General features: G+C 39.0%; 1 protein-coding gene across 3 annotated transcripts in view; it reads left to right on the forward strand.

The window, feature by feature from the left end:
• MAGI2 (membrane associated guanylate kinase, WW and PDZ domain containing 2) overlaps window positions 1-27,020 on the forward strand; it is a 458,519-nt gene that overhangs the window by 370,226 nt on the left and 61,273 nt on the right. For all 3 annotated transcript variants that reach the window (XM_012720830.1, XM_012720831.1, XM_012720832.1), the window contains 4 exons: window positions 4,384-4,569; window positions 6,445-6,619; window positions 10,961-11,180; window positions 12,485-12,628. In XM_012720830.1, coding sequence (XP_012576284.1) covers window positions 4,384-4,569; window positions 6,445-6,619; window positions 10,961-11,180; window positions 12,485-12,628 — 725 coding nt within the window. The remainder of the gene's footprint in view (window positions 1-4,383; window positions 4,570-6,444; window positions 6,620-10,960; window positions 11,181-12,484; window positions 12,629-27,020) is intronic.

Raw genomic sequence — 27,020 nt, forward strand, 5'->3', positions numbered from 1 at the left:
GAGACTCTACCATATTCTTCAGATTTTCCCTTGTAGAGACTAAAAACTGTGGAGTGGTACAAGGAGGAAATTTGGATCAATGATCATCATATGCAGGGCCCAACAACAGTGAAAATGTGGAGCCTTGTTCAAAAGTGACTAAGAATGAATGTCAAGCTGGTGACAGCTGACCAGTCACCTTGGGCCATTGTCAGAACGGGAACCTGTGTGATTACAAAGGTCACATAGGTGTGAAGCCAGCCCTGTATGTCTTTCCAAACAATAAAATCATGGTAAGCCAGGCTAGGACAGTTAACTTACAGTTCATTACAACTCCTAATGCAGTGGTATTTCTTTTGATTATTGGTTCACTCTCAGGATTTATTTATGAGATTTTTTTTTTCAAATGGTTAAAAATAAAAGCAGACAAGGTGAGATGTGACTGGCAGGTGGCTTTTTCTCTCCAGTCACCTATTACTTTATGTGTGGCGATTTGGGAGTCCAGTTGGGCTCCCAAATTTCCCCTGTTCTCAGACTCCTCTCTGACCATCTGCTTATCAAGAACTGCAGGGGGATGACACTGTTCCGCCACCAGAGATGACTCATGGGTGCTGGGGGAGGAGAGTGCACTTTTGGAATATGCAGTCCTTAAAACACCAGCTGTTTGATTTTGTGTCTTGTAGCTCAGTTGGCTATGAATTTTAAGGAAGATGTCTTCATTTTTGGGAAGCTAAGTTTCACAGACATCTAGAGGAAAACAAGTCACATGGTCTGCTCTTATTTTTACTGCAAAAAATTTCAAATGCCAAACACTTGGTTTCCCCACCCTCTTTCCTCCCCACTCTCTGTGACCAAGAAAAACTCTTTCGAAGGACACTGTGCCACACTCCAAGAAGGGACAATATCTAGCTGAATGGATTTGTCATAAAACAACATATTCGTTCAGGATTTCTAGGAAGAAGAGATGGAAAAATAATACGAGGCTCCCACTGCCAAGGGCAGACAACCAGGTCAGGGTCCTTTGCCATATTTTAAAGAGAGAGGAACACTTTGTTATAATACTGTTTTGCAATTATACCTTTGCCCTTCCTGTTTGTAATGTAGGGACACATTAGCTCTCCGTGATTCACCCTCTTCACCACCCTGAGTTTTTCACCAAGGGAGCTGTCACTGGGCTCCTCTCTAGCATGACCTTCGATTGCCTGAGAGCTTACTTCAGAGCACTTCAGACAGTACTACAACTGATCTTCCTCTCTCAGTCCACCCCTGGGCCCAGATTCCACCTCCCCCCCCCCAATCTCTTCATGTGGCACGACCTTTACCACATACTAACTATTTTTATTTTAAGTATTTTTATATAATTACCCTTAGTATCCTCAACTAGACTAGTTGATTGAGGGCAAATGCCATGTGTTATTGAATGGTTATGTTCCCCAGTGAGAAATGTGTTGCTGGAGTAATTGATCCTCCTGCCGCAGCCCACAATTCTAGAGCTAGACAGTAAATAATGTTCACAGATTCTTTTAAGAAAACCAACTAGAATCATACATTGAAAAAAATCTTACAGCAACCACAGATTCTGAACCAAGCCCAACTTCCTTTATCTCTTAAGCTAATGACATGTTGTTTAATCTTCATAAATTAATGGTATTGTGAGCTAATGAGAGTTTATGCTATTGACTGCCTTTGAAGTATTTATTTTTGTCACGCTCATTTCAGAAACTTCTCACTTGTAAGTTTGACATGATTGATACAGAATCCACTTTCCCTGCCTAATGCTTTCCTCCATATATAACTTCACTCCGTGGGCTCTATTAACAAGGAGATAACTAAATGTAAACATGAATCACAGGCTTTTCCTTTTCTAAAATGAACTACAAATAAAACAAGGAAATGAGAGTGAAGAAGGAGGAGTAGCTGCTACTCTTTTCAGAATGGTGCAGCCAGGAATCTCAGGAACAATCCTTCACCAAACATTTCATGAAAAATCCATCTCCAAAGCAATAGTCTTCCTGGCAACCGTGACATCTTTTTTATGGGAACACAACTAAGGTAGAACTCATCAAGTGCTCATTATTGACCAATGACTGAAGGAGCCTGGGTAGACCGTACAAATGTTTCCAGAAGACAACCCAACAGCCAACAATCCTTGTTTCTTATAGTGGTGTGGCTAGAGATGCTAAGAATCCAGGCCATGAGATGAAACTCAGAGAGCACAGTCTGTCGTGAATGCCCCTGACTATGTTTACTAACTCAAGTGTAGCATGTTGAGCAGTACCAGAAGAGGCAAGTAATTTACAGGAAATGATAAAAACATATTCCAGTATAAAGGTACAGTAGTCTTATATTCAGAAGGAGTAAAGGAAAAAAAAAAAAAGATGGATTTATGTGATTTGCAATTAAAGAGAAATGTCTAACTAGTGATACATTATCTCCTTTAAAAATGTCAGTATGTTCAAAGCCACATGACATATTACAACTTTTCCCAAATATCTGTGTATCCTAAGCACACTATGTCAAGAAGACTGATCCAAAGACTTGATTTATGTTGCTGCCTGACAGGTGATGTCTGCAAGGCATGCCATCTAAATGGACTTCACTCTGGCAGTTACCTTAGTCATCATTTCTCAGAGAATTAATGAGCACCGTTCATCCCAATAATAGAAACCAAGGTCAGGGCCTCTTTTATACTCTGTAATTCCATTAGCAATGCGCAAAAAGCTCTTAGGTCATAAGCTCTGTAGACCTTACAACTCAGCAAATGGAACTATTTCTCCTTTCCAGGGAGAATCTTCTCTGAGCATCCCCCCTTGTCACTGGTTGGTTGTCTGTACATCAACCTTTAGAGTATGTGCAGATGTAGGGAAAATGGGACAGTGAATGTGGGGCTGACTTCGGCTGCCAAGACTTTCCAGTACTGTCAAATAAATGCCAGTCGAACACAATGGTCATCAAGCCATTTCAGGTACTTCTGATTATTTGACATACACTTTTAAATTGTGTACTCATTCAGGTTTTATATAAATCACTTGATCGTTCTACATGACTACCATAAAATTTATTTTAGTTTTCACTGTTATATTGGTTTTTATGTATTTTTTATTCTATCTACCCTAATAAAGTGAAAATGATCTTAAAACTAAGAGTTATCACCATAAGATAATAGCTGAGCTGGCCATCAAACTTTCATCTTGAAAGCTCAAGCAACATATTTTTCTAAAGTAAGTCTCACCAGCCATTCCCTCATTCCTCATAAACAGATTGCTCTGAGTCCAAAACATATCAACAAAGAAGAGAGTAACCCCAAGCTTCGAGGCCACAGACATAGATTTGAATGCTGCCTCTGGTACTTATTTATTTTCTCAACAGTAAAATAATATGATAATTATACTTTTGCATCTACTTAGTACTGTAGCTGTGAGGATTAAAAATAAGTACTTAGCACAGTGCCTAGAATGCAACAAATAACTTGCTTTTATTGTATTTGACCACTCTGTATTTGTGTGGTATATGTGTGTAATCTGTTTTGAAATATTTGAGGTTGTATGCCCAGTAAATTCTAAATGACCCACCATAATGGAACAGAGATGCAGGTAATTTCCCAGCCAGGATTCCTGATCTTAAAGAGAGAAAAGAAAAAGTACAAGTTTTTAGATTACCATTCCTTATGGGAAGCTAGAGACTATTGATGTCAGACCCCAGGAAAAGCTTCCTTGGTAGACACTCAAACATTTGCATTGAGGATTATCTTAGCAGTAATCAATACATTAAGTCAGAAAGAAGAGGTAAGATCTGAAAACTGAATCAACCTTTAAAACTTGGATGGGTGGAAAACTGGTCATAACCTCATATATGTATGCATGGATCGATCTAGATGTCTTTCCTTGTTTTCTCCTCTTGGCAAAGTGAAAAAAGGTAGAAGCTCAACCTCTGACATTCATTGTGTCTTTCCAAAACTGTGCATAATTATGTGTAGAGCATGGGTTCCTGGAGCATGATGTTCCATGTCTGTAATTCTCAAAGTTTCATGTGTGTTAGAATCTCCTATGGAGTGTCTTAAAAATCAAAGCTCTTCACTTCCTGCCTGAACATGTTGAGTCACAAAATCCAGAGTAAAGTCCAAAGAGCCATATTTTTTAATCCTAAAATGATAATGATGATTTTGCACCCCAAAGTTTGAGAACCCCTGAGCTGGCCTCTAACAGAAAAGGACTTCAATTTAGAAACTGGTCTTGGTAGTATGAACAGGTCCACATTTGATAAGAATCATCAAGATTTCAAAAGGCAAATATACCAAGCAAAGAAACCATTGGCTTTACAGTGTTTCCTTTGGGGCTGGGACTCAAGGACAGAATATGTGTGGGTAATGCCCCTGATATCTACTTCTGTTGGGGATTCTTTTAGCTGTGCCCCATAAAATCGGACGCATCATTGATGGGAGTCCTGCAGATCGCTGTGCAAAACTAAAAGTGGGAGACCGGATCTTAGCAGTGAACGGCCAGTCTATCATCAACATGCCTCACGCAGACATCGTGAAGCTCATCAAGGACGCAGGTCTTAGTGTCACCCTTCGCATCATTCCTCAGGAGGGTGAGTGCCTGAGCCAGAGCCATGGAGTCCACCTGGCTGCTGTCACTGTGACAGCAGAGTGTCAGAGCTTGACTGTTATTTGCAATTTTGCCAAAATGCACTCTTTGCAACCCAGCTCCTGTTTACTCAGTCCCACGCTATGTGACATTCAAGATAAATAACGCCAATCCCAAAATGTTGAGTGATTCAGTCATTCCTCCTGGTCTCGGGAGGACTTTTTTTATGGTTATATTAAGCCAAAACCCATTCAACAGAGATGATAGAGTTACAAATCTGAAGGCAAAACCAACATATTCATGTTAACAGTTAAGCTCCGGAGGATTCTTGAAAGTCAGATTGATTTTGAAAAGCTTGAGGAAGTTTTTGTGGTTTAAAGAGAGCTCATTTAGAAAATGTTGCATCTGTTAAGAATTTTAAATCTTCACAGAGGCCTTTGAATTTCTCTGTCCAAGCACTCCCCCCTGAGGCTCAAAAAGTAGTGAGCAATGCAACTAGCAACCTTCCCTCCAGGGGCCAATTCACCATAAAATCACCATTTCCAGACACATGACTAGCTTCTCTTAAAGAGCTGCTGACTCATTAATGCTATTCAGCAATTCTGTCCCTGGAGCTCCTGGTGACCAACCAGACTGGTCCCACATGGAAAGTGATGGCCTCCCTCACCTTGGTCCCTCTGTTTCACTCAGTCTCTAGAACCTACCACTGGAATATGTGGCAAACAGGCACCAGTCACCTGACTCTAAATAGTTGTTTAGTGGTAGTTTAGTAGTTCTCAACTGAAGTGATTTTGTCTCCCTACATGATGTTTAGCAAAGTTCAGAGACACTTTGATTGTCGTGATTGAGAAGTGGATGCCCCTGGCATCTCGTGGGCCAAGGGCAAGGTGTTGTTTAACATCCAGCAATGCACAGAACAGCCTCCCATGGCAAAGAATTAGCTGGCCTAGAATCCTAGTGGTCAAGAAACCCAGTGGGGAAGAAATTTAGAATTTTGAGTGATGAGGGGGAAAAGAGGAAGGATGGTTTATAAGGGAATATCATAGATACCCTCCCTCCCGTTTTGTCACCCAACCACAAAAGAAAAAAAAAATTGACCATAGTTTTTGTGGTTTTTTTTTTGACCTGTTATCTGCAGATAACTTGATGTACAAAATACCCAGTGGAAATTAAGTTCGAGCAAGATTGCTCACTAAAAAATCTGACTTGCTTCTCCATTTTCCCAGTCTGATATGTGTCTGTCCTGCTCTTCTTTGAATGTAAAGATACAATTTCAGTTGAAAATTTGATGCTATTATGAGAAAATCCAAGAAGCATTTCTACTAAAAACAATTTTATGAACTGTTTTCTGCCCCATCTTCTTTTTTCTTTCTCGAGAACTGTGAAATACAGAGGGTGATCAGGCAATAAGACCAACAAAGAACTGGGGGAAAGATTTCAAAAAGCATTTCCTTTTACTATCCAAACTTGCAAATACTGGTAAGATTTCTTGTAACCAAAAAGCAGCAACTAAAGAGTTTTCTCATCTCGAGGAATGTTGGAAAAACAAAAAATTTTTTAGAACTTAGTCCTTTAAATTATCTTTTCATAACTTTAGCAGTTTTTTGTTGTTGTTGTTATTGTGTGGTAATCTTTTCTACTGACAAAATGACAAGAGACTGTTCATAATCTTGTTGGGAAATACGTGATAAGGGAACACTAATTCCAAGAGTGGCATTAGAATTCAGAAGCTTAAGCTACTGTCTTAAAGCCTTTATAGAAACTAAAGTAACCAAAGCCTCAATCAGCTGAAGAAGGATGGGGTTACCCCTTCTCACCACTTCTTACCTGTCATCATTGCCAACCTGACTGAATTTGCCACTTTGCTTCTCCTCTGCAGAGCTCAACAGTCCGGCCTCCGCACCCAGTTCAGAGAAGCAGAGCCCCATGGCCCAGCAGCACAGCCCACTGGCCCAGCAGAGCCCGCTGGCCCAGCCAAGCCCGGCCACCCCAAACAGCCCCATCACCCAGCCTGCTCCTCCTCAGCCACTTCAGCTGCAAGGACATGAGAACAGGTAGCGTTTGCTCTGGCTGTTCTGTTTCTGCGAGGTGAGCAAGGTAGGGAGAGAGAGTTTGGGACAAAACAGTATACAGGCTGAGAAAAAGATTTTCATACAGCGAAAATTGGCATGCCCACCCTTGTGTGATTGTGACATGGTATATATGTTGTGAATGTTGTTTTATACTTCACAGCATGAGAAACTTTCCTAGAAATGATGTGGAACTGCCGGGCTTCATGAGCAGAAGACACTTTTAAGAGAGTCCAGACAGGGTAGAGAACATCACAAAGACCCTTTGGCAGGAGGGAGCATAAAAGCATGAAGAAGGAAATAAGGCCAGTGTAGTTGGGGGAAGAAGCATTGCTTGAGATGAAGCCAGTGAGGGGAATAAGGCCACCCTAAAGGATCTTGTAGTGAGAAGTCACTGGTGGGATTTATAAGGACTTGTATCACTGGACTTACTTTTCAAGATCACTCAGTCAGTCCTGAGGAGGAAGTACTGGCCGGTGGTCAGAGTAAAGGCAAGTTAGTCACTCAAGGTGGCTGCTGTTGTCCACTGGGCCGCACAGGAAATGGCCTGGAGAATGACAGCTGAAGGATCTGGAAGCATGAATGAGCACTGCACTTTACCCTGTAACCTCCTCCCCCATGACCTAATGGGGTTCTTCCATTCACTTCTTGAACCAATGTGAATAAGGTGTTTTGAACACTTCCAGAAACAAGGATGCTTTGGGGGGGAAAAAAAAAAAACAGCATTGTCTGTTTCCTGTGACTCGCATGGCCCAGGGAGTCCAGTTAGGAGAGATTTAAAGAAGCCACACAAGACTTATGTGTGATGCTTTCCCCATTTCAAATGAGAAGGAATTTATGCTTCCCTCTCTCCCTGGTCTTTCCTGAGTTCATGTTTTCTGAACATCTGCTTCCCATCTCTTGCCTCCCATGTTGGCGAGAATGAAGAGAGACCCTGATTTTGAGTCCCCAGAATTCTGGTTTTATCACTCTCACTGCTACAAAGCAAATATTTTCCCTATGTTCCAGGTGTTATTTCCAGAAAGCCCTGTTCTGTTCTGATTTCCCCATTGGTTTTCATAGAAAAGTAAAATGCTGTTGTCCTCAGCTGTTTATGATTTCAGTATATTCCAGAGAAGAAAAAAGACTAAGCCCCATAAAGTGAACACAGAGGTATGAATCTGACACCTTCTAAGAGTAAGAATTAGCCCCATATGTGGTTGCTGTTCCCAAACACATTTTGTTTGGACAGGGTACACTGGCTTTTCCCAGGATTTATTTTAGACACAGGAGGGACTTGGATGCACCAGTGGTCCCTGGGCCTGCTTCAGACTCTCCTTGGTGGCTCCACCTCTGTGGATTAGGCTTGCACCGACCCTCCACCTTCCCCTTGGCAGAGTCAGCCTCCATGAGACTAGGGCTTCCAGTCTCTGGGTGGGTAACTCATTCCTGCTGTGTTCTAGGTCAGTGGGGAAAACAACTGTTGGGTGAGAACATTATCATGTCCCTGCTGCCCACAAATGGGAGTCGTTGGCTCTAGTCCCAGCAATATGATCATCAGATAATTTTTTTGCTCTAACTGCAGAAAAAAATTATTTCCTAACTCTGTGAGTAACTAGTTGACCTGATCCTAAATCACAAGTGTATTTTCCCAGAGCTCTTATTTACTTTGCTTCATTAACATGAACAGCCTTACAAATGCCTACTCCAATTCTAGGGCCCTTTCTGGCACTGAGGATTTCTGGCTTCAGTCTTTGATTATCTGTGGATAGTTCATTTGCATCTGAATAAAGAGATTCAATAATCTGATAGATACCAGAGCTATAGATAATAATCTGATAGATACCTAGCTGCATTTAAAGATGATCATGGTATCAAAGGCAAAATTCTCTGCCCTTTTTCCACATTCAAGACATTGCCAAGACAGCTTATCTCCTGAGCACTCAGTAGAAATTTCCCCTTAGGTCAGTTGTACAAGAAGTACCTGCTTACATGTCAGATTGAGACAGGTCCCATGTTGAATGGGATAAAATGAAACAAAAATCTACTTGCAAATTTTTTGTGAGTTAAAATAAGTAAATATTTTACCCTGTCTTTATTTTCTCATGGATTGGGTTCCTGCTGATACTCACATACCTCCCGCCATTTCTCTGCCCTACAACTTCCTCTTAGTTTGGATTCAGAAAACACAAAATAATTTTAATATGAACATAAGCCAAACACTCTTCAAGAAGCATTCATTGAAAACAAGAGATTCGTGTTTCATATATTCCACAACTAAACATAAACAAAGAGGTTTTCCTTCCCCAACAAGACCTCTTGTATTGAACTGCATTATAAGTGGCAGGGTCCATGGAAGTGCATTGGAAATTGATATGTTTCAGAAATTTTGAACTCTAGATTCTTAAGGTCATTTGAGGTAAAAATCCCACAATAAGATCCCCAATCACATAGGAATCATTACTTGATTCTAGAACTTATTTGTGCTATAAAATTCTTCTAGAATTTATCAGAAATCCTGGCACACAGCACTGCTGTAGAATGAAGCTGGATGACAGCTGTTGCAAGTTTTAACTGTTTCTATTTCTAGGCTTTCATGTAATCTTTGGGGAGAGATTTATTTCACCCTCTTTTGCTATACCTCATGACACATCTGGTTAGAAGCAGAGCACATAATGGATATTTCATACTAATACCATACAGATAATGAAAATTAAATGACTGTGCTAAAACTTAAGACAATGTGACATCTAAAGCACCAAGCAAATTATTCCTAGAAAGGAACCAACATTCACCAATAAATATCACCTAGTTCAATTCCTTATGTTTAATTTATGTAATTTCATAGTTTAGCATCATACTCAAAGCATATTTTAAATAGTGTGTACTCAATGTGCATTCTCAGTAGGCGAATGGATAACTTGCCAAGGCAGAAAGCAAAGTCTAAATTGTGCAGCTCACAAAAGGATGTGTCATTTCTGCAGAGCTCAGTAACGCATGGGGCCTCCTCAAAGGGTGGATTAAATAACGACATTACAACCCCCTTCCAAAAGCCCCAAATAAGCACGTCTGGAGCCATGCACTTCCAGTCCTCACCAAATATTACACTATGGCACTTGTTCACATGAGTAGGTTTTAAAAAATATTTAGCTTTTATCAGGATCAATAAAACTATAAGCCAGTTTTGTTTTTTGTTTTTTTGTTTTTACAAAAGAACATTTAATCCAATGATAAAAAAAATCTGTACTGTTTTTTAATCTGTTTTCCTGACACACCTGAGTTTTCCCTTGGCACTAAATATCTTCCAGTTCCTCAATCCTCTATACAATTTTTTTCATTAATTGCATTGTGTTTCATTAATAATAATAAAATGGACACTATAGAATGCATTTTATTTACCTGTGACATCAAATAGCTCATTGTAGAGTAGCTGTGGTAAGCAGCAGTGAAGGGCAAAATAACATGGCTTTGAATGTTCAGGTTATTTCAATCATGGTGCTATAACTGTAGGCATTGACTATTTTGCCCCCCTTTTGGAACTGGGTATCCCTCATTTAGTGAAGTTTAGATACACAAAACAACAGTAAACAATTCATTCTTGTCTCTATATTTAATCAATAACTAGTATCTAGAAACAAGAACACAAATGTTGAACATATACATTTTTCCCTTCCTTTTCATTGCCTTATCATGGCAGCGTCTGATACTTCTCCAGTAGCTATAATCTAGTATTTAAACTGCATAATTTGTTTCTACTTTAACAGTGACCCAGTGACTTTCTCCTTGACTTGTATGTTGGAAATTATGCCTTACTATCACTCCTATAATTTTGGTGAGGTGGTCAAAAAGATCTAACCTAGTAGAGGAAAGAAGCCTTTAATTGTGTATTTACAGACAACTTAGAGATCATTTCAATAGTGTTGTCATGAAGTGAGTGGCTTGCCAAGGGGTGTGAGTGTGTGTGTAAGAGGAAGAGACAGAAAGGTTGAGAGCTTATTCACTGGATTAAGGCAAACCACTATTTGGAATTTATTACTAAAAGTTTATCTCCCCATATTTGCTGCAGTTTTACAATTTATAAATAGCCAAAGTCAAAAAGCGAGATCCATAACTCCTTTTCCACAAAATTCTGATGTAAACATCATTTTTACCTTGATTTCTTAAGGAGCCAAATAAAAGGTATAAAAGATGGCATTTGTCAAGGATTGCAAACTAATATGTATTTCATGTTCTCATAATTCCAACAGGCCTTCAAAAGTGCCACCAAGGGGAGTGGCCTGCTTATGCATTATTCTAACCACTTAGAACACTGAGATGCCAAAGTAAATCCCATTTGCTCTTATTTAGTTACAGATCAGAAGTAAAAGCCAGGCAAGATGTGAAGCCAGACATCCGACAGCCTCCATTCACTGACTACAGGCAACCCCCGCTGGACTACAGGCAGCCTCCAGGAGGGGACTACCAGCAACCCCCGCCCTTGGACTACAGGCAGCCTCCCCTGCTGGACTACAGGCAGCACTCTCCTGACACCAGGCAGTACCCTCTGTCAGACTACAGGCCGCCCCAGGTACCTTGGCCCTTGAGATCAAGGCAGGCCTGGGACCAGGGCCTCCTGAAGTGCAAGGAATGAAATAGAGTGGGAGGCAGAGAATACTTCTGAGACTTGAGTCCAAGTTCTACTCTCAGTTCTGATATCATCTGGGTAACACCTACATCCTCAAAAATCTTTGAATAAATAAACCCTGCTTCAAAATAAAGCAGATCAATCAATAAGTGGGTGAGTGGTAATGGGATGAACTAATCCCTGCTGTGTTAGCCAGCTGGTTTCCAGTATACTATCTGACTAAAAATTTTTATATGTTCTTATCTGTGACCTCAAAGGATGTTGTTGGTGCAGGAAACTATAAATGTCAGCAGCGGAGGTATTTTAGGTCCACAATCATTTGCATGGTTCCCTAGCTCCCATTTGGCAATAAAGAGCCAAGTCCCTCTGCATAAGGATAAGGACAGGCCTGGTTTCGTCATCCAACTTCTAGCCTCTGGTACAAGTACCGATTCCCTCTCTGTGCAGTGTTGCATTCTTATAATTATTCATTCATGTTAGATACATCCCATGACAACTTCTTTATCCTCTCTGAGCATCTCTTTACTAAAGGAGGAGTCTGCCTTACAGACTGTAGTGAGATGTCAACATTTATGAAAGGTGCCTAGAGCAGAGCTCAGTATCTAGGGAATATACATTATGTGGCAACTAGATACCAAAATATAAATTAAGGACAACTCTAACTCTAAAAAAATAGATTGTGTTTCATCATTGATTGAAAATGACCTTTATTCCCCCTTCCCAAATTTTAAGAGGAAATCTGCACTTTATTCAAAAGAGAAATTTATAAAATGTATGTAAAAGAGAAGCTGTACACCCCAACTTGATAGTCAGAAACAGAGAACACTTCATAAAACATCACTTTTTTAGTCTACCAACCTGTGATTTACACACACACAACACACACACACACAAGACTCCACATATTTAGTTAAAGTGCCCTGCAGCTCTGAATGTGATAACTCGAAGGAGAGAGCACAGTATTCCGCACATACACAGTAGTCAGAGGTGTGCCAAGTAGACCAATGATCACCAAAACAAACAGTCTCACAGCAGTTCTTTAATGACCACTTTGATTGCATACTGACCTGGCCAACTTTTGGAACTTGTGGTTTGCATTTTGCTAGTCTGTTGCAGTCAGATTCCTGCTTTTCACAACACTGTGTCATTTGAACACATTAACTGTGAGAGAGAAAAGCAGAGGGTGTGACCACAGAAGCTTCTGTGGTATTAAAAAAGTGTTTGTTGTTTTCTCCTCTGCCCCAAAGGATTTTGATTATTTCACTGTGGACATGGAGAAAGGAGCCAAAGGATTTGGATTCAGCATCCGTGGAGGAAGGGAGTACAAAATGGACTTGTACGTGTTGAGATTGGCAGAAGACGGGCCAGCAATAAGGAATGGAAGGATGAGGGTAAGAATAATCTCTTTTTATAGAATTATGTTTAATTCTAAAAGAAAAACCCACAGTGGTATGAAAAGTGTTGAAGCAATGCTATTAAGCAAGCATTTGATGTGGGTTTTGAGTCCTTTCCATTTCATAACCCAATGTTCTGAAGGTTTGGCCATAGGTTATTTAAGAATTATAATTCTCATTTTCCTGCTTATTGGCTTCTAATTGACAAATCTCAGTATAACATTCTATATACACAGTTTCTTTAAAGTGCAAACTGAAGAAAATGAACAAAGTAAAGAAATCTAATGGTTCAAAATGGAACATGACTCTGATTTCTCCAAGGTTTAATGATTCAGTTTTCATGAGTGAATGACTATTTTGAAATTCAGTTTTACAGTTTTTCCCCATGTTCATTTATCAAGTGGTTTGGTTTCTTGGAAATATCTCCCTGTTTTGACTGGCCTTTGGGGTTTGATGTTTGGAAATACTTACTTTGAGGCATCTGACTGATACAGAACCGAGACTTCCTCTAAAGGTACAAAGTTGATAATGATGTAGAACATTAGTCTTCCTGCAAAAAGGCTGTTAGTAAGCACATATAGAGATTAACTATTTTTAAATAAAATGTAGAATTCATGCTTGGCCACCCACCTTGTTCTTTAGTTAACACTGACTGAAAAGCTGTGGTTCTTCAGTTCTGGAACCTAGATGCTTGTGCTCTCTCACAGCCAGTTGCTCCTAGACAAGCAACTGAATCTGTTAGTTCTGTCACCAAGTCCACCATTTCTGTGAGGCTCTTCTCATCTTGCAGAGTTGAAATGAATGTGCATCATGTGTATTTTTCTCCCTCTGTTTGACAACTGGGAAGTATCTAAATTGGAATCTGAACCAGGCAAGGCTGACAGAGACTGGCAGCCTGCACTCCGATCCTATACAGCCTTCTCTGATCCTGTCTACGTGTGGCTTTAGGGCAGGTGTCTACGTGGTTCTGGTCTTCCAGCTTCCCTCTAAGAATGCTAACTCACATATGGTTAAATAAAAAAGAATTGATCTTTGTAGTGCAGGTAAAACCAACACAGCAGGAAGGCCATGAGTAAATCAGCCAGAGCCCTGTGAGAGAGGCAATCTCCCACCCCAGGGGACTTCAGAGGTGCCCGGTGTGGGTTCCAGACAAATGGCCACAAACTAATGAGTGGCTGTTCAGTAGTTCTCCCAGGCAAAGGGACCTAAATACAGAAGTGGTCTTATGTGAAAAGAGCATTCTTTCTTATAGAATTGGACCAGAGCATTGATTCTCACTGTGTCCCTGGCATCAGGGTCAAACTGGGAACATATTAGACATGCAAATTTTCAAGCCACCACAGACCTCCTGAGTCATAAATTGCAGCAGAGGTGCTCAGCCTAGTGTGTTCACCTCCCCTGACTTCAGCGCAGGAGGAAGCCTGAGAGTCGCTGAGCTGGAGGGAGGGTGCCGTGGTTCAGGTGTGACACAGGTAAAACGTCTGTGGCTCAGGCTTTGTTAATCCATCTAGACCTTACCTAAGGAAATTTCATCCTGTTCCAACAGTTTACCTGAGGTCCTAACCCCATGTAAATACAGATTTAGAATTTTGTGGGCAGGTGCTCGATGTTATGAAAGATGCTTTTTTCTCCTTCTGATAAACCCCTCTACCTAGGTTTCAGGAGGTGGCATTTTCATTTCTTGTCAAAGTTTATAAAAATAAGCAATATCACAAAATTGTCTGTGCCACTTTCATAAAGCAGCAAGCTTTTTTTGTTTTGTTTTGTTTTTCTGTGAACAAGCAATCCAAAAGGAATTATTGTAGCTAGTTTGGGATAGTATGGTTTAGTTTATTTTGGACATGTGTGCATCTTTGTGTGTGTGTGTGAAAGAGATACTAGCGTTAAATTCTCAGAGAAAATGAGCCACTTGAGAGTCACAGAAATTTCATGGATCAGATTTTAGTGCTTGGTTTTTATCTTCAATCTTTAAAGCTAGAAACTTGAAAGGGATGAATGAAAAACTTTTCTGCCTTTTATGAATTATATTGTATATTCAATGTTTTCAGTTTTTCTCACTTATGAATTCTTATAGGGCCTAGGAGTTTAGGGGTAAGAGACTCCCTATCAGGGAAAGAAACTACTCCATCATGTAAATTCAAAGGTTCTCATTTACTTACATCTTAATTACATAAGTACTTATCAACAATTGTTTTTGATAGTAGCATGTACTTTATTCAGATTTTTCATGGTTATTATCAAATTTAATCAATTACAAGCTAAAATTTTCTATATTTGTGCTTATCAGTAATTAGAAGTAACTTAAGTTCATATTATAATGTGAAATAATTAAAATTATTTTATTAAGGAACAGGCTCATTCACTATTTGCATGACTTAATGATTTGATTTTTTTAAACAAATGCATAAACTGGTTACCAATTTGGAATTTTCACAGTGAAATTAATTCAGGGCCCGTTTTTAATCTTACTGTGCAGTTCCTCTTTGATATCATTAGTGCCCACATACACAGAAGATGTATGTGTATAGATGAAGTTTATAAGGCAGATGTTTACTCCATGGGTATTATGACTTGCTTTTTGAAATCCCAAAACGTCTGAGAAAAATAGATGAACTAGATATACATTGGCTTTCATTAACATAGGCTTGAGAAGAAGGGATTACCCTGGTCACCTCCCAGTCAAGACTCAACACTTCCACCATGATGGTATGAGTTGGATACCCAGCCCAGAAGGTGACCCACATGGCACAGCAGACCTCTTCTGTCTCACACACAGCTCCCTCTCAGCAGTGTCTTTCAGTACATCTTCCTGTTCTACTCCCTACTGTGTCTCCGTTGAATCCTTTCACCATCCCCCAACACACCTCTGGCCTACACACCAGTTCTGTACAAAAACAAAAATTGAGTAATTAATTAAATTTTTAAAAAATAAGCTCAAGAAGAATAAAATTTAGCACCAGATTCTCTTCAGCCTTAAAACACTTAAGCACATTTCTCCTCACTAACATGATTCCTTCACCTTCAGCCCTTATGCATTATTTCCCCTTTGTCCAAATTAAACATACATATAATTTGTGATGGAGTAACTCTTTCAAACAGTGTTTAATTTTATTTCTTTGTTCATGAACAGAAATAGAAGGGAAAAGTCAGGTAATGATCTAGCAATAGAAACATATCCTAAATTAAAATCAGTACAGTGAGAATTACTGTGAAAGAGTTGGGATAGTCTAAAAAATCATTTCATCTAACAAGTACTGAATTACTATGCTCTTGGGAAATAAATAATACTTCTGAATAGTTAGTTTATCAAATGTTAATCTCTGAACTGAGACTTCCTGAATCTTTTTCATTAATCTTGGTTATAAATCAGTGGTGGTACACACCTGGCTAGTAGAGAAGACTTTGCTAAGTACAGGGAGATTCCCTGAATGTCAGAGGCAGTGACTAGTACCAGTGTAGGAACATCCTTCTCACATTGGGTGTTCTGAGTAGCAGTGACACAGATCTGTATTTTTAGAGCATGTCCTTAGGTACCAGAGGAAATGCCAATGGCCTTCCACTTGAAGGTTAAAGGCAGGTAGACATCTACCAAAAGTAATTCCCAGGTGATTAATTTCACTCCAGTCTTCCTGGGCATCTGCAGCACTGTGCACTATCTTAGCAGAGATCTTTGACAAATTAGACTGATTCACTTTCAAACTGATTAATAAGTATGCCTAAGACTGATGGTTTTTTCCTTCCTGAAACACATGGTATGTTTACTTAATATTTGTGTAAAAAAAAAAAAAAGTGATTTCTCTCTACTTGATGAAAAAAGTCAACTCAAGCAAGTTTCCTATAAGAGAATTTGCCTAACAAAACCTATGGTTTCCCTCAAAATAGAAGAACATGCCAACCATAAGCCATAATCAGAATGTATTAGGGAAAATAATGACTTATTTTGAGGGTCAGATTTACAAGTCAAGGTCTAGATACAAGAGGAGCAACTCTTTTATTTTCTGTAATTAAATTATGTTTATTGAAGAAAAGTTGGTTTGCCTCTTTGGGGATTATATGTACAAACCTCCCTAAATTCATATCTACACACCCTGCTTACCACAGAGCCCCAGTAATCCTCCTCCTGTCCAGCAGGCCCTTCCTCTCCCCATTTGTACCCCTGTACCATCGCCTCCGGTTGCCTGTTTTGCAGTCAAATGTTCAGAGTTCATTATCAGTTTGGTTCTAACTGACTTTTGGTGATGTTTATATTTAATATGTAAGTTAGGCCACCCAGAATTTGTCTTTCTACTTCTGACTTATTTCACTTAGCATTATCCTCTCCAGTTCCAACCGTATAGTCAAAATGGTTATTGTTCTCCTTTATTATAGCTGAGTAGTAAATCATGGTATATACGTATGCATCATATTTTCTCCAGTGTCTTTGGGAACTTAAGTTGCTTCCATAACTAGCTATTGTAATAGTGCTACAATGAAAATGAGTATATACCTCCCTTTGAATTAGTGTTTTTGTATTCTTCGGGTAGATACCTAGGAGTAGAATTGCTATATGATGTGTTAGGTTTGTTTTCATATTTGAACGTCCACACTGTTGTCCATAGGGACTGGAGCAATCTGCATTCCCACCACCAGTCTCCAGGGTTTTCTTCCCCCCCACACCCCCCCCACACGCTCTGCTCCAGCAATGTTGGAAGGATTTGAGGATTTTTTAGGAGGTACTTAATTTTCTTATTAAGATAAAAGAATTAAGTTTTTATTTGGGTGGAACTTATAATATTAAGAGGGACTTAGATACTAAGATATGTCATCTGAATTTGAATAATAGTGAAACTAGAAATAACACTGCACAAAACTATGTGAGTCATAATTATATGGAATATTCAAATATTCACTTTATCAAATAAAAAGGGATAGTAACAACTTTCAATTTCAACACTAAGTAATGTTTAGCATTCACTAATACTGATGTAGTAAAGTCTAAACATTCAAAACAAGCTATAAATGCAGAAAACAAGGGGAATGGGAAATGGCAGTGTAATCCTCTCGTTTGATTGCTTTTCTTCCGTCATTGAAGAAGGCTGTTATCGAGAGAAACAAATGACATCCAGATTCAAGGGAAAATAGAAGAAAGTATTAGAAAAGATTGTTTTTTATAAAAGACTAAGTTTGCAAGAGAGTCTAATGAAGTTGAGAAGGGTAAAATTTTCATAACTAATGAATAAATCTCTGATATAAAGCTCTCAGGAACACAATCCAATTAAAAGATGAAAATAAATAGAAAACAGGCAAATAATAATGAACAAATGAAATAATTTACTGGTAAAGCTCAGTGCAGTAGGAAATCTGAGAAATCAAGAGATATTTGGAGGGGAGGGATAGTAGATCTATCGCTTAAATCAAAATCTGAGAATTATTAAGGAATCTGAAAGGAGATCGTTTGTTCTTCAAAAGGTAAGTATTATCCTAGTTAGATCAAAATGTAACCTATTCCCCATTTCCATACATTGTTTTTATCATAAAAAATTAGTTTTTAATTTCATCATCTTAATGGCTGTGTAATAGCTACCTATTTAGCATCAGATCCGTTTATTTATAAAATGACTTGCCTTCTTCTTGAAACTCGTGTGATGCAAAAGTCTGCTTGCAGTGACCTAAATCCTTTTTGGTAGTCTGAATACTATGCAAAATAGCACTGCTATGCCACCTTCTTCTTCTTCTTCTTCTTTTAATGTATTTTTTATTTTTTTACCCCACCTTCTTTTTTTGAATGGAAAGCAAAATTGCCTGAAAACAGCTCCTTCTGAATTTGTTACTTCTCTTCTGTGATCCAGACATTGCCTGAGACAACAATATGAAAGTATTCTGTTTTACATGTTTTTATTAGACATACAACCATTTTGAAGAATACTTATATGTAACTGGAATAAATACTAACATTGATTCATTTATTTACGTATATTCCTCCCTCCAGCAATGTGAAAGAATTTTCTTTGATACAGAAGTCTTCATAAGACTTCTGTTTCAATCTTTTAAACCTCATTCCAGTAGATAGATAATGACAAATATTATCCTTTGAACTTGCATTTCTTGATTACAAATAATATTTATCACCCTTTCTTTCTTGGTTTATTGAGCTTTCATGGTTCCTCATAAATAATAATGCTTATTCATATCTTTTCCCCATGTTCTATTGAATTGTGTCTTCTTTTCATATTGATTTTAGAAGTGTTTACATGTTTTGGGGTAACAGCTTTTCATAGATTGCTGTGTTGTAAATTTCTTACCACTGTTTCATGGTGTGCAAATTCACTTTCTTTACGATGCCCTTTGATAAACAAGGATCTTTAACTCCAGTGTAAATGACTTAATCAACCCTTTCCTTTACCATTTTTGTGTCATCTTTGAAAAAAAAAATTATTTAAGTTATATTCTTCCCCTAGTATCTTCTCATAAAAGTCTTCTTGCTTTGCTTTTGATACATAAATTTTTATTCGCCTAGAATTGATTCCTCTTTGTGGTTTGAGGTAGAAATCCAATTTCAATTTTTCCATATGGATAACCACCTGTCACAGTATCATTTATTGAATCGCCCCTTCCCTCCCCCCAATCTGCTATGACAGCTCTATAATATAATAAAGTTTTTGTAAATACAAAGTTCTGTCTGTAGATTATCACATAGTATAACTGGTCTATTTTTCTATGCCTATATCAATAGCATCGTTATCTGTTTGTTTTTTTAATAAATGTGGAGAAATAGCCTATCTCTGCCTCCCAGACACATAACCTAATACTTCAGATCTATTTGGATGTTCAGGGCCATTGCACTTCCACAGAAACTTTTAGAATTGGCTTGTCCTATCAGGATTTTTATGGGTTGAGGATAGTCACAAACCAGCATGCCTGCATGGGGCAGACAGGAGCATAAGTGAAGAGCCCTTCTTGAGGATCAGCCATTGCTTTCTTAGGCCAACTGTTGATCAGTGAGAACGGTGGCTTCCTCTTTCCTCGTCTGAATTTTCAAAAGAAAGTAAAAATTCGTACTTTCAAAAATTAACCAGACTTAGGATTTTTTTTTTAATTTAAAAAAATCTGTGCATACCAAACAAATCTTCAAGCAATGTAAGATTTATAGCTACCCTATTTTTGTCATCTGTTGGAAACATACTCACAAAAGGGGAAGGCACAGTGTCTGTGGGAGAAAGGAGCAAAGTAGTTCTTACACCAGCAGAGTCTGACCCCAGCACAGCCAATCAGACATGCCCGGGTGCACTCGAACTTCTAGATGAGATAAAGCAGACACGTTCAAAAGGTCTCAGATATGTTTATACTGAGAAAAATCTTTGTATATCTTTTGATCCTATACCTCATTTTTGGTTTGAAATTTTAAATACGATTTCATTCCTATGAAAGTCATTGTGGTGGCCAAAATTACTCTGTATTGATTTCTCCTTTAAATCTAAGAGGCATCTACTTTGAGAGGGGACACAGTTAGTAGTGTACAGAATCCTGGTGGCCACAATAGTCCTTATCTTTCATGGGACCGAGGTTGCTTGCCTAGACCATAAATGTGTGGCCCTACTCTGAGTTCCACATGAATCTGGGAAGGAGTCCTATTCACTTTTTGTTATTACCTGCCTTTGAACTTGAATAGTATGACATACTGTCTTGAAATATGCACTTGGATTCAGAGGAAAAAAAGCATTGAGGAGATCTCCCTTAGCAAAAAGAATCTTCTCACACAGAATTTCCCAGTGGGAAAAAGTTGGGTAGAAATACTGACGCGTGCATATACTATCTTGGGACTACCGCAGCTTGAAGTCTCTGGTCGTTGACATATTGAAGAACTATTCACTTACAGTTCTCTGATTTCTTTTCAATAAGGCTAAGTTATTTAATTACCTCTTAAATTCATTCGTTTCTTCCACCCCTTGACACTTACTTAGAATGTACCTGGGTTTATACCTGACACTGACTCTTACATCCCCTTCATAGCATTGTCAGCATGCTAATTCATGTAAATTCAGTGAGTCTTCTGTTGCCAGAACATGGGATCTTATGGATAAGGAATCCATGGAACATGTGTGGCTTTTTATGCCCTCTGGCCACAGTGTTTGGGAATACATTTAATTTTTACAGATTTCGTAGACTCGACCATCTAGTATATATAAAACCTATTGTGCCACTTTAAAAATGCCTTTAATCTTAAACCATGTGACATTTCCAGTCTTGTTTTCTTCATACATAAACTCCCAAGCACCAAATGTGAATGACCAGGTAAGAGCGGAAATAAAGTAAAATAAGGTCAAGCAGGAAATAATGAAGAATTTAAAAAACATGAGGTAAGCAAAACATGACAGAATAAAGGGTGACAAGACAGGTGTCCTGGGCCTGTTAACAAAGGTCCTCAGGAGCATGGTGCCTTCTACCTAGTGATGGGAACACCAGAGCTCTGCAGAGCTCTGCAGAGCTGACCCCTCAGGTCTGTGCAGATAAATGAGCTGAGACAGTTGATGAAATGGAAAGCATGAGAGAGAGGAGAGATAACAAGTGCAGGAATAAAGCAGCAGACTGGAAAGATAAAACAATTGTCTGGGCTGGGGCAATCACTTTGGGGCCCTGCTTTGCTGAAATAGCTCCCAGCCCACCCCTGTGTCCTCACCTCTGGGTGCTGATGCTGGCTCATAAACACAGAAAGTGCGTGGTGGCTGCTTGAAGTGTGCTTGCCCACATCTTCACAGCTGGGACTTGGCTTTCCTCTGAATCACCCTTCAGAGCATCGGCAAGCATGAGGCTTCTCCTTTTTGTTTTGTTCTGCTCCATGCCTTTTATGTAGGTAGAGAGAAACCTCTCACAAAGATCAAATCCATTACCTTTTTCTTTTCAGAGTCTGACCTATGAACACTATGTTAAATGAGTTACGGGAGTTTCTTTTAGAAGCCAGAGGGAGCGAGGGCTTGATTACAGGAGCCAGCGAGGGGAGCTGAGCCCCTGCTCAGCATAGGACTCCATTGTCAATTATTCAGGGGTTCATTATCCTACTCAGGGCGGGCTCCGTACCTCTGCCCTGCTGCTTCTATTGGATGTTCAACTTTGAAGTATTTCAAAAGCAGCTTCCCATGAGGGCTAGTTAAAGATTTGGTAAGGAATCAAAGGTTTAGTGTTAGAATTTCATCTTGGTTGGGAAAGACATAGAAGAAACTGAATAAATTAGAAGTGAGGAGAATCCCTGCATTATAATTATTCGTGCTTTTTTTTTTTCTTTTTTGCCTATGGAGAAGAATGAGCAAGTTTACAAACTAGTGTTGTGATGAAAACACATTTCACTTACCTCTTCAGTGAGAGGAGGCGTTGTGAATATTTCACCCTTTCATACTAAATCATCATTTCTTTCTCTAGCTGAAAGATATCAAAATTTCTTCCCTCTTCATAATTACAAAATGCCTTCTCAGTGTTTGCTCAGCAGACTCTCCACTTGAGCGCCTGTCCCCAGACCTAGAGTTTTGAACAAATGGGCAGGCTCTGGCTTGCTGAGCCTACCACCCCACTGCCTCTTGATCCTCATTCCCATAAGATTTGGTTTGCACCACAGAGCGACTCAGAAGACATAGCAAGCCATCTGATCTGTTCTCTAAATGGATTCCCCACACCATCCATACTTCTTCCTGGTGCACACAGAGCCTGCCTGGTGGATGGTGCACACTCCTTGCACCTGGCCCCTTCCTTCTGTGCGCTGCCTCCTAGCAGGTGCTGTTACTGAGCCAAGAAAAGTCCTCTGCCCCCGCCAGGGAGTTGGGGGAGCGTTGCTGCTCCTTTTCCAAGAGGAAAAGATCATTACTGTGGCTGACTCCTGGGTGGCTTCACTTCTCAATATATTTAGTTTTCTTCCTTCCTTCCTTTCTTTCTCTTCTTGAGTTTGCTTTACAATGCTGTACATGAGTTAAGAGAAATAGGGTCACACCTCCTGAGGTGTATATCAGCAACCACACCCATGACCAAAGCACCCACGATACCTGATTTTCAAGAAGCATTTCCCTTTAATATTGGGGTTCATCATCTTTTCTTGATCTGATATAAATAGCATCAGCAAGCAGACCAGTCTCATTATTTGGACAACTTTGGGGGATGTAACTGACATCCTCCTAAAATGCCTAGTCTGAATTTCCATGAGCCTGGTCAATGTCCAAAGCACTGATGTTCCATTTCAACCCCAACATCAGTTCTCGACATTATGCCTTTTCAGCTTCTCATGTTCTTTGTATACCAAAAGGTTGAAAATACCAGTAGTCCTTAGGACACTATCAGCAATATTAGTCTCTTGCAGGAAGAAAAGGAGATTCTTCAACCTATTAACATTACTTTGCTTGTATATGAGACCTTAAGAAGAGAAGAATGATTGAGTATAGAAAAGGAAGTTAAGGTCAAATGTAAGTAAGCAAAGAAAAGTATTTATGAATATTGGGTCATTTTCAAATATCTCCCTCCTAGCTCCAAAGAGAAAGGACAAGGAAAACTGGGAGTTGTGCCTAATCTCAAAGGGAATTGGGGAACAAGCTGCCAAGTCAGTGCTCATAATTAATGACTTAGTTGGAGGTACACTCACTCCTGAGCAGGGCTGGCCTGGAGGAAGCCTCCATGTACATTGCTTCAGTCTGTATCTTTCTGGAAACAGACACACAAACATCAGGGAATTTAAGTCAAATCCCAAAGTCTGTCTCTTTTTATCCCATTGTCATTGCTATAATACAGACTGCTTTGTTTTCCTGAACTGTTCCTGTAGCCAGATGGGTCCCACCTGGCTCTCTAATTTCTCCTATTCATGCTCCATACTACCAGCAAAATTACATTCCTCAATCACAGATGTAATCAAATCTCTTGTTTCTTCAGACATTTTTAACAACCTGACTTTGCTTGCAGAATAAGATCTAAATGTGTTAAGCTTCAGGTTTGAGGGATTCGGCATTGGTTTAAAAAAAAATACCTTTTATAGGCTGGCCCAATGCCACTTTCCATCCTTATAAATAGCTACTCTGCCCCCCAATCTATACTGGAACCCTTGTGCTTCCAGGGTGTCGCACTTCCATTTTCCACTTTCATTTCCTTTGTCATCGTTTTCTTCCCACACAGTTTTCACTCTTGTCCATTTCTATCCTTAAAACACCACTTATCTTTCCAAGATCAGCTCTGACCCTTCCATGAAGCCTTTGCTGGTTCCTGCCTCCCACCTCCTACCCCATTCCCATGAAATGTGCCCTCATCAGTGTTCCGTAATACATTTTTAGATAGATTTATAAGAAATACAGTGAAGTAGAAAAGAGATTATATATGTGTACAGCTAAAACAACCAAACACCCATACAGCCTCTGTCCAGTTTGAGAAATACAATGATTACAATATACTTGAGACCTTCTCTGTTCTCTGCCTCCTGTCCCACATCTGCCAGGCAGCTTCTCTTCTCAATTCTGTATCATCCCTTTGCTTTTCTTAATAATTTACAAATATAGTTGTACCCTTCAATAATACATTGTTCATTTTCACTTTTTGAATGTTACAGGCAAAGAATTAAATCTTTTATATTTTCTGGATATTGTTTTAGTCCAAGGCTGTAAAACCTACCTGTGTTAATATGTATTACTAAAGCATTTTCATTCCCACGGCTGCATGTTTCTTATTATGAATTCATTGATCTATTTTCCTGTTGATGGACATTAGGGTGACTTCCAGTTTCTTATTATTAAAGAAATTACTGTGAGGGAATTTTGATAAAGGTTTCCTAATATATACAGACTCCAGGTAAATTACTAGGGTAGATTTGCTGCATCACAGAGTCAGAGCAACTTCAAAGTGACTACACACACACACACACACACACATACATATATAATATATATACACATTTCTCCATATTTATATGTTCCTGCATGTGGGGTAAATCCATTTGCTTTATGTCAACGTTGGATATAAACCCAATACCAAATTTCTACAAATAATTTTTCATGATTCTTAATAAATGTCTTTTTATATGTGAAAGATAATCATTTTCCTCTTCTTCACAGATACTTATGTTGATGTCCCTCACTATTGTCTTTTCCTTACTTACTTTATCCCTGAAAAAAATACTGGTTTTGTTGGTTGCATTATTGTAAATATCTTTTCCCAACTTGTGGCAGTCATTTTTCCTTTGTGATCTCATTTGATGAAATCAAATTCTGAAAGTTTTCTCTATTTAAAGATATTCTCTAGTATTTGCACTTTTGGATTTAAACCCTTTCCTAAACAAAATCATTCCCTATCTTAAAGCCAGTTTTCCTAAAATTTTTAAAATGGGATCCTGCACAATTAAATTCACAGTTCATCAGGAATTGACTTTAATATAAGGTAAAAGTTTCACCCTTAAAAAATGTTTAAACAGCACTTAATTCATTCTACATTATTGCCAAATTTAAAGTTAGATTACAGACACCACCATGATCTGTGATATTAGGTCACAGTCATCCTTAAACACCCCACCCCCATCACTAGCAGTTAATCCAGAGGAAAGGGTAGCATATCACTGGATACCACCACATGCTCCACTCTTGCACTGGGACCAGGAGCGTAATGGCCTCTTTCTCCATCATGTTGCATATACCCCAGGTTTTCTGTCCTCTGTGATGTTCTCATAAGCTGCTGCCCCACTCCATTCCTCATAAATACATTCGGGGATAGACAGCCCTAGACATAGGGAACATTGGTTGTACCAGCCAGTTTGTTTCACTTTGGAGTAGAATGTCCTATTGGTATGCCTCCCAAGAACATGGTAGGCAGCAGAGCTAGGCCTCCGCAGCATGGAACCAACCCCAGCTGTGTTCACATAATCCGTGTGGCTCAAATAGCACAAATCATATTGAAGAAACGATGGTACCAGGACCCTTAACAGCAGGCTTCCAGTGCAATCAAAATTCCAAAGAAATCATTTTGCTTTTCAGCTATAAGAGTGAGTTAAGATGGCACTAAATACATGTATAAATTCTTTTCTGAATCATGTAAGCATGAAAAGAAATATGTCAACTCAGCCTAGATATTCCTGTGTGCTTTTCTCATGCTATCAATTCCTAGCGATTGAGCACATATTTTTTCAGCATTTACCAGAGTAAATATTTCTAGAATATGAAGAAAAACACTGAAAAGCTCAAGTAGCATAAGAGAAAGAACCTGGATTTGGACAGATCCCAGTTTAGTTGCTTACTACCTGGATAACCTCAGTTTTCTTATCACAACATGAAAATCAAGACATACCTATCTACCTTGCAGGGCTTTTATAAAATTAAATGAGGTAATTAATACTGCCTGATGTACTGTATGTCAAAAGTGATGATGATGAGAAAGAAAGAGGAGTAATAATATCAATCGATTATGATGAAATAACCCAATTCCTACTCTTTATAAATATACACTTTGTGATGTCTATGTACACCTTTACCCCAGAAAGGCCAACCGCAATAACTGGGCAATCTGTCACCATGCTTTCAAAATCAAAAATTGAAATATTATCTGACAAACAAATCCAAATGATCATTATAATCTAATATTTGAAATTAGGCTTATTCCAGGGTATCTGAGACATGCAATCTTTATAGGTATAATAGAAGTTCTGATCAAGTGCCATGGAAACATCAGCTTTGTCTTTGAAAAATCTGGAAAGAATCCTTGCAGGAAATGCTCTTTGATATGCCTCCAGCGGGTAAATATGAGGAAAGAGAGTAGCAAAACACACCTATCTTTGAGGTGCCTTTTAATGAAAAAGATTATAGATTACCTGTAACCCTGGAGGGACGGGTTTGTCTTGTGTGTGAACAATTTGATTTTCTGCAAGTAGGTTCCTGAGACCCCTAGAAGGAAAAAACTAAGATGTGATGTGGGAAACTACACAGTATGTTGTCAGCCACCAAAATCAGTGACTTGCATGGTTCTTACTCATTTGTGCTGATCTTGTTTAACTGCCCACCCTGTGATCGTGGGCACAGCAGAGTGTTTTGGAGTGAAATGAACACACAGGAATTTTCCATTTAGCTCCCAGGTAGCCAAGTGGCAATAAAGCTTACACGTAGAAAGGGTAAACTATAAAATGAAAGTTCACTGGAAATGTCAAGGGAATATTGCAACAGTTACAGCAATGGGACAAAGAAGGATGTCATAGCTGTCTACACTAACAAGGGGGAGGCTTCTTACTTCAGCAAGGGGACTTAGGAATAAGAGCTTAAGGAAACTCATACTTCACAGCATTTTAGGTACATCATAATATTAGATGGTATTGGTATCCTTCGATTAAAGAGGCAAAAGCCCTACCTATTTTATGAGAAAGCCTTCAAAGCTTTGTTGAGATCTAAATTTGTCAAGGGAAGGAATGGTATTT

This window comes from Condylura cristata, unplaced genomic scaffold (assembly GCF_000260355.1).
Source record: "Condylura cristata isolate star-nosed mole 26May11 unplaced genomic scaffold, ConCri1.0 scaffold00005, whole genome shotgun sequence".
Taxonomy (NCBI): Eukaryota; Metazoa; Chordata; class Mammalia; order Eulipotyphla; family Talpidae; genus Condylura; species Condylura cristata.